This window comes from Nicotiana tabacum, chromosome 17 (assembly GCF_000715075.1).
Source record: "Nicotiana tabacum cultivar K326 chromosome 17, ASM71507v2, whole genome shotgun sequence".
NCBI lineage: Eukaryota > Viridiplantae > Streptophyta > Magnoliopsida > Solanales > Solanaceae > Nicotiana > Nicotiana tabacum.
Genome location: NC_134096.1, coordinates 74,810,354 through 74,829,420, shown reverse-complemented (window position 1 = coordinate 74,829,420; position 19,067 = coordinate 74,810,354). Strand labels below are relative to the sequence as shown.

Below are 19,067 nucleotides of genomic sequence, written 5' to 3'. Positions count from 1 at the left end.
CTCCCAGTTACATTCCGTTATTATATCATCAATTCAGTTTCAGCTTTCAGTTATTTTGTTGCCTTACATACTCAGTACATTATTTGTACTGACGTCCCTTTGCTGGGGACGCTGCATTTCATGCCTGTAGGTCCTGATAGACAACTGGATAGACCTTCCTAGTAGACAGAGCCAAATATCAGCTTGGTTGGTAAGCTCCACTTCCCCGGAGTTACCAGGTCTAGACCTTGGAGTTCGTTTTATATATACAGGTTTGATGGGTAGGTCGAGGCCCTGTCCCGACCATGATACAATTCAACTATCTCTAGAGGCTTGTAGACAAGTCTTGTATAGTTTGTATAACAGTAGATGTTCACGGCGGCCTTGTCAGTCTGTACATATATATATATATATATATATATATATATATATATATATATATATATATATATATATATATATATATATATATATATATATATATATATATATGAGTTTTTGGGTATGTTTACCCCTTAGGTTGTAGACGTTATTTTCAGATCATTCAGAATATGGCCTCATCGGCCTAGGTTGAGGGTTATTCCTCTAGAGTTCACAGTTACAGAGTGGTACGCTCGGGCCGAATATGGTATCGGGTACCGACCACGTCCCTTCAGGTTTGAGGCGTGACAGTAAGTCTATTTTCTAACCTTGTAAGAGGGAATTAACCCCATAAGTGAATTGATTATTATGTGCTCCTAACTGTGGGGGCTACGTACGCACGAGGTGACGAGAGTCCGTACGTAGCTACATTGTCCGGGTAGTCTAGGACCCATACCATGCTATATTTACGATGTTTGCACCCTAGTTGTTAACTTAATTGCTTGAATCATGTTGGAACTTGATAGAGAAAATGGTAGAAGGCTAAATTTCACTTACTTCAATTCTTGAACGGGCCACTTGGCTGTTAGGGAGGATTGGTGTTTCTTTAAATAATTGCCTCTTAATAAATCTTGAGTTGATTGTTATAAAGTATTTTCTCTTTTCGTGGAGCGGGTCGAGCGCCTCGGTAGCAGGTAGATGCATCTATAGTTCGTGCCATTCGACTCTCGGCAGTGCACAATTTAAATATTTTTATGTTGGATCGGGTCGTACGACCTCAGCATGAATTGCGCGTAATAAATCTTTGGAACCAATTATAATTGATATTGTTTCATCGATTTGAGATATAAATTGTTAAATAATGGAAATAAAGTTGGGATGTACTATTAGCGAAAGGACTGTTTATTATTCCTGTTGTTGAGTTTTCAGCTATATTTCTGTAATCCATGCTTAGTTATTATTTTGACATTTTATTGTTAGCCCATAGTAAGTGTCAAAGTCGACCCCTCGTCACAACTTCTTCGAGGTTAGACTGGATACTTACTGGATACATGTTATTTATCTACTCACGCTATACTTTTGTACTAATGTGCAGGATCTGAGGAAGGTGCATCTGGATATCAGTCTGGCGCGCATACTTGACTACTACTACGAGACTACACAGTGAGCTGTCTTTCGAGCCCGTTCTGTAGCCGCCGAAGTCTTTCTTTTGCTTGTATTTTCGGTCTACTTCATTTCAGACAGTAGCGTGGAACTCTTTTGTATATTCTATTAGTTGCTCATACACTTGTGATACAGGTTTTTGTGGTTTAAGCTAGTAGGCACGTGATGAATTTTGGATTATCTTATTTATCTCATTGCTTTAAAAAAATCTTGATTTCTCATTTTATTGAAAAGCTTACTTCTTAATTAGGCACAAACTACAATAATCAACTATTTTAAAATCGTTAAAATAAAGATTACGGAGTTTCTTTAAGGTTGGCTTGCCTAGCGGTAACGTTGAGCTCCATCACAGCCTATAGAAAAAATTGGATCGTGACAATATTGGAGCTAGTACTGCTAATAAAAATATTATGTCCATTAAATAAGAAAATAGAAAGAAATATTCAATAAGAATAATTTCGCCTATTTAATTAAAAATAGGAACTAGAGTAATTTTCAACTTTAAAATTTATTTAGAACTGAAATGAAAGTGTAGCCACCACTGTGGTCTACGAAGACGGTTAAAAACTGAAACAAACTTTACAAGAGGAATGATTTCGAATCTCCTAAGTTACTTCTGCAGAGATTGACAATGTCCATTTTATAGCCACGAGGCAACTTGATGGTAACTGTTTTGCTTTGTTGGAAATGGATTTTGGTTGAAAACGGTTTTTAGCCTTTTGGTTTTAATTTTGTGCAGAATATCTTCCACTTTCTTTTCTTGACACTTTCTACTTCTTGCTTTTTACTTTGATGTATTTCTTCCTTGGAATCTTCATTGACCTTGCACCACTACTTTTGCATTCTTTCCTACATTATTTGGTTTAATATACGGAAAAGATTTAATAATTTTTATGCTTTTATAAGGATAATCATATATTTAAAATCTAGCAAAATGCACTTATCACCTAAAAAAGACTGCAAAAAAGGAAACAGGGCTTGCACGTGACTTTTTTTGGGGGGCTCAAAACTTGATACTATTAAGGTAAAATAATTATTTCAAATGTCTTTTAGGAAGTTATGTATTACTATGCACTTTGAGAGAAAAAATATGTAAAATACTATCTTCAGTAACAGTGGCAAATCAACCAGGAAGGGGGGTGGAGAGTAGAACCCAATCAAATATAGGGATTGTTTTGTTCTTGATGATTATTTGATAATTAATTATTAAAAAAATCATTATTAACATAACACCTAAAAGAACACTTTTACAGAAGGGAATGAGCCTTCATGGTCATATACAATGTTGAAATTTAAAAAGTATTATTTTTAGATCTCTTATGTGTAAAAGTAAATCTCACATAAATAAAAGAAAAAAAGATAAGATTATAAAACTAAAAATAAGTTTGTAACGAGAAACTAATATAATCAGATAAACAGATTAAAATGAGCTTATTGGATAATACTAGGCTTTGCCGCCGCCTGTGTTCATGTAGCGTCCAGTTTTGCGCTACTGATTGAATTTGTACCCACTTTTAAAAAAAGTTTAACTGATACCTAATTTTTTAGTAACTTCGGATACATACATTTTTCTCTTCTTCTTCACTGTTGCTTTCTTCTTTTTTATGTTTAGGGTTTCTTCTTCTACTTAGTTGTAAAATGAGTTCGTTAAATTTATTAATGTTTTAACAATTTGATGATTGTGATTTTGTTCTTTATGATGTTTGAAAGTTATGTTCAAATTTGAACTCATTTGGAATAGATTTGGGTGTTGGATTGATTAAATTCGAAGAATAAGTTTATATATCAAAACTTAAGTTGTATTGAAAAATTAAACTACCTAAGATTTTAGATTTTGAATAAGAAGTCGTCTAAGTTGTGCTGAAAAATTAAATAACTTAAGATTCGAAATTCTGTAATTATAATTAAAAAATAGAAGAACTTCATATTTGACTTCTTAAGTTATATGGAAGAATATAAGTGGGTACGCTTTGTAAAGTTTTGTTTAATACGGTAATAAATTGAACGATGGCATGGGGCATATATGCAAATGCGCCGAGAAACGGACGGGCTTCACTTATTTTCTTGGTTTTCCAACGTCAGGCCCAACTGCCCAAAGCTATATCATCAAACCTATAAATTACCTTTCCATTTGATCTTACCACTTCTCTAGAACAGTAAACTCCATTCAGCCATGGATTCTGTACCGGTGAATTGGGAGGCACTTGACTCTCTAATTATCGATTTCGTCAAATCCGAAAACCTAATCGAAGACTCCCTTTCTCCTCCTGCTTCTCCTTCGTCATCGTCATCGTCATCTTCGTCTTCGTCTTATCAGTCACGATTACTTATTCGGCAGATCAGACGGTCAGTGGAGTGTGGTGACATTGATGCCGCTATCGATCTCTTGCGTGTTCACGCGCGTTTTCTTCTCGATGATCATCGTCTTCTCTTCTGCCTACAGAAGCAGGTTAGGATTTATTTAGCTCTCTGTTTGTTTCTCAGGCTTAAATTTTGAAGTACAGTGAATTAGTTCTCTGCTTAACTTATTAGTGCTACAGTTCTCGACCTCATCAATTCGATTTAGTTTGCGTGGAATCAAAATTGATTGACACAACTTCTGTAGCATCACTCAATATATATATATGGCTGGCAAAGAGATGTATCAATTGTTTAAGCTGTATTATGGATGATTATAGTAGTGAATATACAAGATATAAACTTTAGCATGATAAATTAGTCATGATTCTGAATTAGAAAATTAAAACTGAATTTTGCATCTGAGTCAAAGATCAAAATGGTTGTTGAACTCTGATGAAAATATTTTAGCTTCATATTTAACCTCAAAGTCGTCTTCATATTTTTTCTGCAGAGGTTTATTGAACTTTTGAGGAAACGAACTGCAGAGGACCGAGAATCTGCCATTAATTGCCTCCGAGAGTCACTGGCACCTTGTGCGTTGGATGCATATCCAGTAGGTCCCCTGCATATTCATTTTAGTTCCATTATCAGCATTGACACTCGTGAATACCTCTTGGATCCGTCAACATCACGATTTTCTTTCTTGTAATAAAAACATTGTTTATGTTAGTCAATTGGATAATAAGTTATGTGAATGCAACACCTAGAGAAATATTTGATTTGACAAGCTCATTCCTGGTGTTTCTTTCCGTAGATAAAAATTATGCTAGATGATAGTGGCTTGCATGCTATCCTCAGGTTCATCGCTTGAAAAGGTTCTCTGTGTTTATACTGTGGTTCTAATGAATGTTCAACTTTTTTATCTTAAGGAAGCATATGAGGAATTTAAGCATATTCTTCTCGCCTTGGTTTACGATGAAGATGATAAGAATTCTCCAGTGGCGAATGAGGTAAGAGGTTATTTTGTTGGCCTGAGATTTAGACTTCCATATATGTTCATCTGGCAGCAATTAGATGTCCTACTGATTTATTGAGATTTATTGTGGGTTAAAAAAGATGAATGTCTCATTTTAGTAGAAGTCACTCATCACTGACGGTTTTGCGCTTCACTATCCCAGTGGTCCCCAAAGAGGAGGATTGACATTACTGGACTGCTTTCATCTGTTTTAAGGGCTCATTTATGTGCATATGATCCTCTTTTTGCAATGTCATTGAGGTACTTGATAAGGTTTGTACAATTTTCAGATGATCTATAACGTGCTTAGATGCACATTCCAAATCCAATGAATTGGAGACATTTTGTAATTTGTTCATCAGAGATCCAAATCCTCTTTCTATTCTTATTTTACTTCACAATCATTTTGCAGCATACACAAGTTATTTTGCTTTCGCCAGGGAGTCCCATCACCTATATCCGACCTCACGCAGAGATTACTTCTTGAGGATCGTGACCCTCCTGCAACACCTCTTGAGAGTTTCTATGAAGCACCTCCATTTGACGAGGTTATAAATCTTAGATACTCTATTACTATTCTGCTATGTTGCACGGACTCTCCAAAATGTAGCCGCACCCGTGTCGGATCCTTCAAAAATGCATTACTTTTGGAGGATCCGACACGTATCCGGCCATATTTTCGGAGAGTCCGAGCAACATAGCTATTCTGATAATTGTTTTGGTTATTGAACTTGAAGAGGAATGTGGTTTGTAAGTAGTATAATTTATGTAGTAATTCTTTTGGTTTTTTTTTTGTTTTTGTCAAAGCTCTTAGAGAATGTAGAAAATCTCTAGTCCCGTAGGTTGTCTTAAAAGACAAATTAGTGGTTATTGGAGTAAGATGTGTCCAATTGGAGTGGAGTGGATAGTAAAAGATCCACATTGCAGATGGCAACTAGTTTCGGGTTGAGGCGTAATCATTGCTGTAATTTTTTTGATTACTTTGAAGTAGAATTTGTCAATTTGGTACTTAATGTAATTTGCATCATATGTTAAATTTTAATTAGGTGGACATACAAGCTCTTGCTCATGCGGTAGAGCTTACAAGGCAGGGGGCTATTGATAGCTTGAGATTTGCCAAGGGTGACTTATATCAAGCATTTCAGGTTAGTATGCTGAATTATTTGCAATTTAATAATTGTTTGCTATAGTATAGATTATTACAAAGAACTTTAAACTGTGTTAGTTTTGAGTAGAAGTCTAGTGATGCCCTCGTCAGCACCACCTTTGGCATTCATTTATTCCAAATCGTATGGCTTGTAATGAGTGGTAAGCTGAGAACATAGTTGATGGTATTTATGACCCTTAAGGGTATTTCGTTTCTTGAAATGAAGCTGTTATTAGATTATCTGCTCACCATGTCAGACATACATGTCTGAAGGTCTGTGTGATCATCTCATCATCTACTTATGGATGTCAATGCTCTAAACTTTGGTTTCGTGCACAATTATCATTATGGAATTCACTTAGTCTTTGCTGCTTCTTCAGCTTCCAATGGCCTGGATGATCTCTCACACATTGTTGCATAAAGCTACAACCCATACTTATGGGCCTTAAGATTCTTTTTGCTTCGACAACAGTTCATTTGTTTTTCACTAAATGGAAAGTCACTATATTATTCTTTCCTTGTAGCTTCCAGTGGCTTTTCTCAATAAAAAAAAGGAACCGGGGATAGGACTAGGAACAATTTCACCACCCTTTTTCTTTCTTATTGAGTTGTTTTTCTATTTTTTGGTAGTGTTCCAGGTATTCTGTGATCTGCTGATGAGGTAGACCGAGCTTGTTAATCATACATCTTTGAGGTCAAATAATACTTATTGATGAGATTGTGCCTGTACTTTTCTGTTGCAGAATGAGTTATGCCGGATAAGGTTGGATGACCCTATGTTTGATGAGCTTGTTCATGAGTATTGTGTCTATCGGGGTTTCATCGAGTTCAGTGTGGTAGATTCTCCTGGTAAGTTTCTGATCAACTTTACTTTCCATTCTTACATTCAGTTTGCTAATATGTACCTCAGAACTGGCTTTCGTAACATTTTCCATTACCAGGGATGCAACTTGATTCTGGAAGTATCAACAATGATCAATCAGAGTGTGAACATTTATCAAAGAACTGTTCAACAGAAGTTGGGTATGGAGACACTAAACTTTCTGGCAGTGGTACCTCTGCTACTCAAGTTATCATGGAGGGATCACCTGAAAGTAATACCAACTTGGTTAGCATTCAAAGTACTGATACTGAAGAGCGTTATCCTAGCGAGACAAGTCATGGGGATTGCAGTACCAGTTGGAATCCTCAGTTCGAAAAAGTTCTGCAGAAAAATAAATGTCTTAGAGTTGGCGAAACAAACAAACGGAAAAGATGGAGGGGGAGACATGAAAAAGAAGAATTTGTGTCTGGACCTAACAATGAAAGGAGCAGAGAAGAACTTAATTCTAGCAGCAGCAGCTCAGTTGCCAGCACGATTGTGTTGAAAGATCAGCAGGCATGTATTTTGGTTGTAATGGTTCAAAGTAAAACTTAACATCCAAATAAGTTAAAGAAAAAAAGAAGGCCGGAGAACAGTGTTCAAAGTAAACATTGTTAACACCTTTCATTACAGGTTTCTCCAAAATCATGCTTCCCGAATATGATGAAGAATAGAGAGGACAAGTATGAGCTTGTGCTGGGCTTGCAGGAATTAGCCAGCAGAGGAATGGCAGTGGAGGTAGTTGAGGAGATTAATGAGATGGACCCGAACTTTTTCGTGCAGAACCCTGCTCTACTTTTTCAGCTTAAGCAGGTATGGAAGTTAAACTCTTGCTTGGGACAAAGATTACTAAATGTTAACACACAGTGTTGTATTGATTAGAGCATTCTAATAATCCCTTTGTCAGGTTGAATTTTTGAAGCTGGTTGGCTCCGGGAATCATACTCAGGCACTGAGGGTAGCCTGTTCGTTTCTGGGTCCTTTGGCTTCTAGTCATCCTGATCTGTTGAAGCCTTTGAAGGAGACTTTGCTAGCTTTGCTCAAACCTAATGAAGAGGCATTCAATGAGCGCTTGCCCTTATGTGCTCTTGCCAATTCACTCCAGGTATTACATTCTGCACTTTTTGTGGTAAAAACAGGTTCCGAGTGAACCCTTTGCCTGCTTATCTTTTTTCCAATCCTTACATCTCTTTATCTCCTCTGTGTATGTAATACGGGGTGCTGCTTCTTGATGCGAGAATGTACCGTGCCTAAAAGTATCTTGCCTCTAGTTCGATGACCTTGTTTTTCTGCATTGAGGCTAAGAAAAGGTAGTTTAAGTAACAGCTTGAATGTTAGAGACATACAACGTCCCATATCAGGTGTGTGTGTTGGGGGGGGGGGGGAATAAAAGTAATGGGATACTCTACCCATCATCTGAAATTTTTACTTGAATGCTATAAATATACCCCTCTACTATCAAAAATTCTTTAAACTTACCCTCAGTTTCATTATCAGTATATTTGTACCCCTACTGTTACACTTTGGTTCAAAAATACCCTTAATTTGGACGGAATGCTACGTGGCACATCAAGATTAAGAGACCCACCCCAAATTTTATTTACCCAAATCCTTACTAACCCACCCCATAACCCGGATCCAAACAAATAGACAGCTTTACGGAAATCTCACCGTGAAATTCGAGAATCGAGGGTTCAGTGCAGCTTTCCGTCCAGCTTTTTCATTTTCATTAACCTGTTTAGTGATTGAGTGTTGTATGACCATTCAAAAAGAGTCTTCACGTTTTAGTTAGAACAGAGTACAATGACAGTATATCTTCTCTCTTTTTTTTCTCGATAACGACGATGAAAGTTATATCCTCTCTATCATGAAAACCCATACCTGAAGGATTGCAGATTCCACATGTCTTTGGTCTTCTTTCTTCTTTCTCCTTTCTTTCTTTCTTCCTTTTTCTTCTTCTCTTCTTTTTTTTTGCTATGTTTTTGATCGAGCAACACTCAACAGAGAGTAGCATTCAACTCTGTTTTTGATCGAGCAGCACTATCTATTAAGTTTTTAATTTTTGAATTGATATATTTATTAATATATTGTTGCTATTGTCGCTTCAAATTTAATATTTTATTTTTTTGTATAAATTGTCGCTTCACATCAAAAAAGCGAGCGCTTCGCTTCTTGCCTCTTGCCTCCGTGAAGCGGGCCCTCGTCGCTATTTGTCGCCGCACGCTATTCAAAACACTGATATTGGGTTTTCTGCAACAACCTGCTTGCCGTTCAAGGAATTGATCACTATAACAAAGGTATTCAACAATGGACTACATGAGGAATAAATAACTTTGGGTAAAGTTTTCAGTAAAGTATGGTATTTTAAGTCTTTAACCAACCAAAACTATGCTTTTACATTAGGTGGACCTCAAACATCCTCAATTCGGACTGTCAACATTCTAAATACTCCTAAATTAAATCCATAACATCGTAGTCATTGTAACGTAGAAAGAAACATGAAGAATAATGAAAGAGATTAAGAACTCAACGTGTAATTTTCGCTTAAGCAGAAAAGAGTGGAGGCGTTGTCTATTCAGCGCTTGCAAACTGAATGTAGCAGCAATATGCTGTTCTCATTTCCAGTTTTCTTGAATTTCCAGTTATAAAACGCCATAGATTTTCGCTTACTTTTTGACCCTTATAGGTTTTCTTTCTTCTACTCATGAAACACACAACCATTGTTGCAAAACCTAAACTAGTACTGAGAGTGTCTATAATTGTTTTTTTTTTTTTTTGGGGGGGGGGGGGGGGGGGGGACATGGTGGGGTAAAATCCCTACTAGAAAGAAGAGTAGCTGGTTCGGGTTATGGGGTGGGTTAGTATGGATCCGGTTACAAAATTTGGGTTGGATCTCTTTAATCCTGAAATGCCACATGGCATTCCGTCCAAATTAGGGGTATTTTTGAACCAAAAGTATAACGGTAGGGGTACAAACACACTGATAGTGAATCGGAGGGCAAGTTCAAACCATTTTCGATAGTAGAAGGGTATATTTGGCTCTTTTCCGTTCGATATATGAACCTTGAACCAGGTTACTTGTACGAGAGTGTTAAGAGATATACATTATCCCGTAGTGTCATGCGGGTTTATCATAATACTGAGCTACTCCATGCATGATAGGTTTTGAGTTGGATGATTAAATTCATTTTCCGTGAGATTCCTGGAGAAGTTAGAGAAGGCACTGATAATGTGAACTTAAAAAGTATGATGAGGTCTCCCTTTCTTCATTGAATGACGTTAAGTTTGCTTAACTCTCACGAAGATGCTAGAATTAAATAGTTGTTCAGCGAGTAATAGTCTGGTTTAAAGTGTTTAGCTGATTTTAAATACACAAAGTTCGAAGACTAGTTGAAAGGCTGAGTCTGGTGTTTGAGACATAATATAACTAAGTAATTAAAAGTGTGATATCTCTAACAGTTTAAGCTTATTCTTGGTCACGGTCACACTTATCATGATATCATAACGAGCACATCTCTTGTGTTCAAATCTCACTGCCACAAAATATATATAAATAATATTGCCACTGTGTTTTGCCTATGAAAAAGAATCAGGTCCACATGAGTGAGACATAATATAATTAAGTACTAATTAAAGGGAAAAGGGTTAAATTTGCTCAATCTACTATGCGAAAAGGATCAACTTTGCCCTCTGTTGTACTATTTGTTCAAAAATACCCTTGTTGTTACCCAAGTGGTTCAAATATACCCCTCCTCCGTTAGAGCAGTCCAAGGTGGACATTCAACACCACATGACACTAACATTTCGGTGAAAGGACACGACATGGCATGCCATGTCACCATGCCCATCCCATTTTACCCTGCCCCACTTCACTTCTTCTTCCATCATTAGAACCTCCTCCCCTCCACCACAACTGCCACCATCAATACCCCATGACCACCAATATTTTCACCGGTCACTCTCCAGCTCTTTCAACCATAGCAACGGTTTTGAAGAGTAAAGTGAATAGAGAAGGTGTTGTCTGCTTTTAGACTAATTTCTTGATGTGAACGCCGTCCCTATACAAGAGCAGGTCTTAAAGTTTCTTGAAGCTAAGAGTCCTGGCATGTCTCCTTCAATGTTATTTCAAGACTTTGTACCCTTATTTATGTTTCTGGTTTCGTTGTCTGATGTAATTTCGTTCTCTGTACCCTTTTTAATTCCATCTCTTTTCGTCTTCCATGACCTTGAGGAACTTAATCAATTTTCTTTTTTGCTTTTGAAGAATACTTTTTGCGTTCACCTTCATGGGTCTATTATTTCAACTTTAGCCAATTAATTAAAACGATCTAGTACTAACCAATTTTTTTAGTACGAACCAGCTTGAACTTCTTTTATCCTATAAAGCATATGAACCGTGCAATTAATTTCAAACTTGGTATTCTTGAAAACAAATTCACTTAAAAAAACCTCGAAGAATTACAAAGGTGAAAGATTTCATCTGCGCAAAGTGGTGGATCCATATGCCAAAGATGGTACTGAGCCGCGAAATATTATATGTATATGTTACGGTTACAGTGGGGGAGAAGCGGAGAGGATAGGGTAAAATTGGTTTGGAGCGGTGACTTGGCATGCCATGCGGTGTCCATTTCACTAAAATGCCAGTGTCATGTGGGATTGGGTGTCCATCTTGGACAACCCTAACGGAGGAAGGGTATATTTAAACCACTGGGGTAATGGCAGGGGTACTTTTGGGTGGATAGTATAACGGAGGGCAAAGTTGATCCATTTCGTATAGTAGAGGGGTAAATTTGGACCTTTCCCCCAATTAAAACTTAAAAGTGTGTTCTCCATAGCAGCTTAAGCTTTTAGATAAGATGGTCACACTTACATAGGGTGGTTCTACTCTATAACGTGGAGAAACACAGATAATGAGGACCTTATACTCTATATGAGCTTGGAATTGTATTTTTTTTATCTTTCATAAGCCATTTAAGATTTGGGAAAAATTTGAAAACCAATATCATCCTGCTGCTCTTTTTCCATTTTTCTTGTGTAATCTAGGGGCTTGTTTGGGGTGGGTGGGGGGGGGGGTGTTGTATGTGTGTTTTAGTGTCGTGGCTCACCTGATTTCTGTCACAATTTTTTGGCATGCAAAGGTTGCCATTGGTAGGAGGTTTGGTATTGAAGAACCCCAGCTTATGAAGATTATAAGGGCCACACTCTATACACACAGTGAGTGGTTCAAACTTCAAATGTGTAAAGATCGCTTTGAAGGACTCTTAAGGATCGACGCCCTGAAAGAATTTGGTGGCAACTTGATTATAGATGCTGCTTCCAAATTGGATGTTGACATGAGCGCTGATGGATCATCTCAAGTTACTGGTTCCTCAAATAATAGGAAACAAGAAGATCGAAGTCCAACCCAGTCATCAGCCAGAGATGTTGGATGTGATGAAAGTGCAATACTAAAAGTTATGGTGAGTTTTGTTCTGGTTTACAAGTTTGGTTATAACTTTAACCTTGTTATTGCATCTCGATGAACCTGTTGTAGAAGCCCTTCTTGTTGATGTTATTGTACCGATGTGTTTCTCCCCTGTCACCATGTGCTTGCTTGAATCAGCAGATTATGTTAATTTTCTAGGTGTTCTCATTATATGCCATTTTAGCAGGTTTTCGGTGCAACTGTTACTTATTTGTGAATATTTGGTGCAGGAATTTCTGGCTTTGCCCAGAGCGGATGCAATTCATCTCCTTGCACAATACAACGGTAATGCGGAGACAGTCATTCAGCAGATATTTGCGTAGTTCCTAGATTATAGTGGAGCAGTGATATTCGTTTATTTTTTACGTTTATTTTATTGTACCATAAATTCTTACCTGTGAGGCTTATTACTGGCTGAAAGGGGAGGATGTAATAACTTATAAAAGGGAAGGGGGATGTCCTTATATGTAGTCTTTCCACGTCAAGTTTGAAATTGGTTGATGAGAGGCACATTGGTTATGCGAAGATCTCTGTAAATACCCGTCCATAAATGAGCTTAAACTGCGTCTGTCGCCATATTTACTTGGATGGAGCAATCCAGGGGATCAAGAAGTTGAATCTCTTATTGTTCCGACGAAATGCTCTAAATTACGGAATCTTATAGATTACTTCTTTTTATTGTGCCTTTACTGTTGCAATATTTGTTTGTACTTTGTGTCTATATCAAGTTTAGTTATCTTTGCTTTCGGAGTTTAGTCAGTAGTCAAGAATCGAGGAGAAACTTAGGTAATTAAAATTCAAGTAAACAAATGATGACATATGGGAAAGTTTTGCCCTCTTGCGATATTGGCTGATCATGTAGAATGATATGCTACTAAAGGAATGTAAGCTGTAATTCCACCAACACATACAGAAAAAGGGAATGGCAAAATAGGAACATTATTGAACTGAAATAAATAAGCTATTCACGCCGCAGGCTGCAGCAATAAATAGGATGACAATACAATGGCATTTAGACCAACCGGCTACCGGCATTGAACTCGCGTAATTTTCTCTCGTCCGACAGTATCTTCGCAAACCTGCAAGATTTTAAAACGAGACAAGGGTCACTAATTAGTATTTTATCAGCAGTTCTTTCTTGTAAAGTTTGTGTGTGTGTGTGTGTGTGTGTGTGTTCAACAATTCAACTGTAAATGGCATAGACATGTATCCACGCCCCTGCGCGTGTACCTCTGAAGAGCTTCCTTGTTGGTTCCTCCATTTTCAACTGCTTCATAAACTCCTTTGTCCAAGTTAATCTTTGAAACTGGTTTTTCCAGCAGGTGTTCTCCAACCTTGACGAGGCCTTGTAAGTTTTCCTTTGTGGCTATGTCAACTGAGGCCAAGTTCCCCGTCAAGGTGTCATCCTGGTTTCACCCAAATGTTGTATCAAGTAAATTTAAAGTTATATAGCCAATGGCAACAAATTATAGCTGCTGATCAGAGTCAAACCAAAGGCTCGGGTTTACCTGGATACGAAGGTACTTATCGTCCGAGTGAAGAGCTTTGAAAACCACAAAGTTGTGAAAATCAACCATATCAGCGCTTGCTTGATTAAAAGCATCTATAATTGGTGTAGAGTTGTCATTAAAAAGCCAGCTAAGTAATCCCCACTTGGCAGCCATTTGGGCATTGTATTTGTGCTCGTTCTTTGCATTGCCTGTCCCAAGTGATATTACCAGAAAGCGACCATAATCCATTGGCTTGATAGGGAATAAGTCTGCGTGCTGCATCAATACTTGCTTGGTCACCTCACCAATTGCGACCAATGTCTAAAATTCATCACATACATCAATAAAGAGTCAATTATTACCAAATTTTCTACTCTGAAGTACTGATCCAAGAAATTTATTTACTATGTCATGGATCTTATATACTTACTGGGTTATTAGCAGCGACACCACCATCAATTAGGTTGAATTCTCGTTCATTATCTTGAGCATCCTTGTTCTTGAAACCATAGGCAGGTAGAAAAGTTGGTGCTGCCGAGGTACTAATACAAATGTCCGCCAGTTCGGCATCCAAATCAGGTTTCAAGATTGCCTACAAGAGGGTTAAAATAGTTAAGTACTCAACTTATGTACACACACACACAATTTTAAAACACTATCATTGTATTGTTATAGCAGGTCAACTGCCTCATTTTCAAAATAGTTAATTATCTGTGATTTGATAGGGTAAAAGATTCTTGCACACTACTATTAGCGTATAGAAGTCCCTAATAAAATCACATCCAAAGGGGACAAAAAGAAACAAAAGGAGGATTGAATCGAGGTATAAAAGGTGCACCTCATATGAGCTGAAAATAACTGGCTGAAGTTTCTTGATGTCAAAAGTTGGAATTACGACGGCAGTTAATGTATCATGCAACCTGGTACCTCCTAAGATACCCTTTATAAGTTTGTGAAGATATTTCCCGTCATATTTAGGTCCTCCCATTGCTTTGGTTAGATTTATGATCCCCGCTAATGGTCCACTGCAATAATAAACAAAAATCAAGATATGTTCATATTTAGCCTGGCGAGAGGTGACGTTATATTAATTACCAAACGTTCCGCGAAAGAATTTGAGTATTCAATTTAGAACAAAATACGGACAAGTATATTCTCTAATACAAAATTACCTGATCTGGGGAAAGATTTTGGGGGAGTGCTCAAGATAAAATGGAGTAATATCTTTGGCAGCGTATAAAGGGCGTTTATCTTTGTTTGGTGCAGCTAACATTGCTGTTACTAGGCCACCAGTGCTTGTTCCTGCAATCAAGTCAAAATAATCCGCGATTCTTGCATCTTTACCGTCCAACTCCTGCAAACAAAATGAATACAATAAGAGACAAAGCTAGTACTTTAACTTGAACGTTTCAACCTTTAAGGTTTTTATTATTGAACTCACATGACACGTTAAAAGTTATTATAGGTTCAGAATTTAAATATTTGTTGAAATTTCAGTAATTTAACATAGCCAAAAAATCCTTATAGTTGTACTCTTGAAACTTTTTATTACTACTAAATTTGCTAATTACCTGTAGTTGTGATTCAAGATATGAAAGGATAACCCCCGGAATGATTCCTCTTATTCCTCCCCCATCGATGGTCAGAATGGTTATCAGCGTCCCTGTGTTGGGAGGCGGCATTGCAACTCGAGATGATCCAGCTGCTTCGTTTTCCATTGGCGTACGTGTATATTCAACGAAGAGATAATTAACGTAAACTAGGATGTATAAAGCGAGTTAATTAGTTCATCGTCATGTGCTAATCATAATGCGAATAAATATATAGAACGTGCAGTCATTTCAAAGACGATAATCATGAATAAAAAACCGATAAATTAAAGAGAAAAAAAATTAATAATGGCTTTGTCAGCCACTACAAGAGGATAAACAAATTTGGTCTTTGAAGAGTTCATGGAAACTAAGATTTTAATTTTATGATAATCATCGTGAAAGCCACCATCCTGAATAGATTAATTTGTTGTGGTAGTTCCGCTGTCCAACAATTTAGACTTGAAAGATTAAGTGTTGGAGAATGTATTGAGTTTACATTAAATACTAGTTAAGAACTGTAGTGTTAAGTTTCTTGAGCGTCTAAGTGTTACCAACATCTAATTAATTCAATAAGAACCATCATCATTAGACGCTAGTTTTAGCATGATTTTATTTTGACTTTGCTAATCTTTTCTATTTTACATCCCGACTTCACTCGAAAAATTAAGCCAAAAAAAGAAAAATAGAAACAAAAGAGAAGGTTTCTTCCTAGGATAATTTTTGGTGGGATCTATATATTGGGGATTTTTTATGACCTTTTAGGTATGTTCTATTTCTCCTTCCAACTAACAAATTTTCAATGTTCTTGCGGTCCTTCTTTGGATCTATAGCCTAATATACGGGCACGTGAATCCATAGACTCTCCGTCAAACTAAGTACTTTATGTATATATTTTTTGAAATTGATCTAATATTATGTACTCATGCTCCCAAAAAATTAAATAATTCACTTGGTCGAATGCTAAGTTATTTACCTAAAGGAATGAGAATCAAATCTCATTTAATACTTTCTTTTTTCTCCTTTCTTTAATGGTGCACCCGTATTAGAAAAACATTCTAGACCCGTCTCTAATGTCAACGTATTTATTTTCTGAAGGTTCTAACTTCTGAGATTAGTCATACGAAGGGAAGTATATGTTGCTTCATATTTTAATATACAAACGTGTCGTGCCTAGTTTTTTAGTTTCTTTCTGATATACTTTGCACGCTACTGCCTGTTTGCCTTTGACATATTTCTAATACTCCGTCCCTGGCCTTAATTAATTCCCATTTCTCGTTTTTCTTTCGTGTTAGATTAGTTAGTGTTGATGGATTAATTTTTGGACAAGGATTAGAAGAAGGTGAAAGTATTTTTAAATCTTTGGTTTAAAATATTTGAGGGAAATTTTGGAGAAAAATCAAAGTTTGGCTATAACATTAATAGTCATAGATAGGAAACCAAATTGGCAGCCCGAAACTATATTTGTTTTTTCAATCTTTTTTTTCTTAAAAATGTTTTATTTTATTTTATATTTTTTATATGGGCCCCGCCTAAATTCAATTTTTCTATCGGGAAGTCTCACATTGGAGATGAATATTTTATTTTATTTTATTAAAATCATTTTTTCCTTTTTAAAACGGTTTTTGAATTCAAAAAGGAGAATGTTTATTTAAAGAAGTGCTTGTTCAGAAAGAGTTGAGTCTGTTCAATTCAACAGACGTTTAAGGTGCTAATATAATAATTTTTACCAATCTATACTACTTATTTACTCTTTATAGAGAAGTTAAAATTTGATTATATTAGTATATACAATTTATCATTTATATTCAAAATAATATATTAGACTCCAATCTTACCTATTTTAGGCTTTAATCTTCTCTATTTTTCTTCTCCGTATAGATATTTCTCTCTCAATTTTTCTTCGATTCGGTTTTTGCAGATGAACATGCTCGAAGCTTTGAAGAATAATAAAAAGAATGATTCCACTGGTTCAAAGAGAATATATACGTGAAGCACCAACACAATTTGGTTACCAGAAGTTTTTTAGATGAATAAGCAAGATATTATCTACGGAAGTGGCACTTGGAACTAAACTGAAACTAATTGACAGTATAATTAAAACTAAAATAAATTAGACTGTGTATACATGAACTTAAACTCGATTGATAGCCATTAGAAAGCTTAGAAGCTATGAATTCGATTGGGTACAAATGATTGAGAATATCCTTTGGAGTTTATATCTCAATTTTGAGAGAATTTGGTGAAGATTCGAGGTGGTTTTGGTTGGAATTTCAAATTCAAACTCGAAGAAAAAAACAAACAAATTGTATATATTTTATATGTTGGGTGTAGAACGTCATACAAAATATACATAATTGTATACAAATTGTATATAAATTATATATAATTTATAGTTTTTGACCGGATTCCGTATAAAAAACTGTATTTAAATTGTAGATAAATATTAGATTTTGACCGGGTTTATATATATTTTGTAAAAAAATTTAGTTACTTTCTGTAAATAGACAAACTTAGATAAATCAGATAAATAAAGTTAAAATCTCGTATATATATACAGGAAAAAGTCCCTGTGCTTCTCCAAAACGAATACAATATCATCAGAATTCTATCTCTTCTTTTCTTATTGTTTCTGTTCTTATAGAAAATTTGAGTTAAATTCTAAAATTTAAATTTTGTTGGCTGTGTAAAATCCTGAAAGAATTCTACCCTGCAACATCGAAGTAAGAGACTTAAATTCTTTAAAGATAGTGACATCAAAACCAGTTTTCTCCCCCGTTTTTAGGATTAATTTTTTTCTCTAACATTTCGTGCTTCAGAGTACTTTGATAAAGAAAAAGAAAAACATACACATCATTTATTGGCGAAATAAAGGAACAGGAGAATCAACTCGAAGCAAATCCGTACACCATTTTTATTTGTTATCATCCAACTACAATTATGACCAAATAGATAAAGAATCATGAGTTTATTTATATTTAATTAATTTTTGTTGTAATAAAAAAAGGTTAACCCTTCAATTTCAAGCTCACAAAATCTTGAACGAACAATAGATGATAAGAACTTCAAATCGGAAAAATTGATGAAAGGCTATGCCTAAACCCAATAATATTATGTACCCTAGTATTAGAAGGCCCTTAATGATTAAAATCATGAAAGCCTCATTTAGGGGTGTCAATGGTACGGTTCGACCAGTTATTTTATAAAATTTGTATCATACTAATTTTTTGGTTATTCTATTATGTATAACCAAAGCTAGACTATTCGAAATCGTCCCAATCATGTTGGTTTCTCTTTGGTACGGTTCGGTTAATTTTCGGTATTTTTTTAAATATCATATAAAAGTCATTAGTAGAACTAGAATGCAATAACATACGTACTTTATAGGACTTAGCAAAACTCTCTAGATATTTTTACTGTTTAAAGTGTGATGAATTAAGAAAACATGAAAGATAGTCAGAGTATAGATCCATCAATTATTCTATAGTAGCGTAAAAGAAACTAAACAAAGATAAAGAAAATATAAATCACACGAGTGGAAAGATATTAACCAAGTTGGGACTCAATAATAAAGTCTATAGAAGATTGAATATTCAAAAAGATAGATCCAAATCATACGAAAGGAAATATATTCAATACATTGTAGTTTGCTACTCA

At 35.9% G+C, this 19,067-nt stretch overlaps 2 protein-coding genes across 4 annotated transcripts; one reads left to right on the top strand and one right to left on the bottom strand.

The window, feature by feature from the left end:
* The first annotated feature begins 3,569 nt into the window (after positions 1-3,569).
* LOC107764759 (uncharacterized) lies at positions 3,570-13,016 on the top strand. 3 transcript variants are annotated; one of them, XR_012701281.1, is made up of 13 exons: positions 3,570-3,952; positions 4,355-4,456; positions 4,773-4,853; positions 5,022-5,131; positions 5,271-5,406; positions 5,905-6,003; positions 6,749-6,854; positions 6,947-7,383; positions 7,501-7,680; positions 7,775-7,972; positions 9,025-9,164; positions 12,006-12,326; positions 12,562-13,016. XR_012701281.1 is itself a non-coding variant. In XM_075234501.1 (12 exons), the coding sequence occupies exons 1-12, from the start codon at positions 3,677-3,679 to the stop codon at positions 12,652-12,654; spliced, it is 2,127 nt and encodes a 708-aa protein (XP_075090602.1). In that variant the 5' UTR covers positions 3,573-3,676; the 3' UTR covers positions 12,655-13,016. The 3 variants fall into 3 exon arrangements, 2 of the variants coding, with proteins under 2 accessions (XP_075090602.1, XP_075090601.1); XM_075234501.1 differs by lacking the exon at positions 9,025-9,164 and having other exon boundaries at positions 3,573-3,952; positions 5,022-5,119; XM_075234500.1 differs by lacking the exon at positions 9,025-9,164 and having other exon boundaries at positions 3,574-3,952.
* An 85-nt stretch (positions 13,017-13,101) lies between these two features.
* On the bottom strand, positions 13,102-15,664 carry LOC107829989 (patatin-like protein 1). The gene is made up of 7 exons (XM_016657461.2): positions 15,393-15,664; positions 14,994-15,175; positions 14,660-14,846; positions 14,252-14,413; positions 13,840-14,142; positions 13,562-13,737; positions 13,102-13,410 (listed from the first exon to the last, which is right to left on the bottom strand). The coding sequence occupies exons 1-7, from the start codon at positions 15,537-15,539 to the stop codon at positions 13,344-13,346; spliced, it is 1,224 nt and encodes a 407-aa protein (XP_016512947.1). The 5' UTR covers positions 15,540-15,664; the 3' UTR covers positions 13,102-13,343.
* Positions 15,665-19,067: the final 3,403 nt, after the last annotated feature.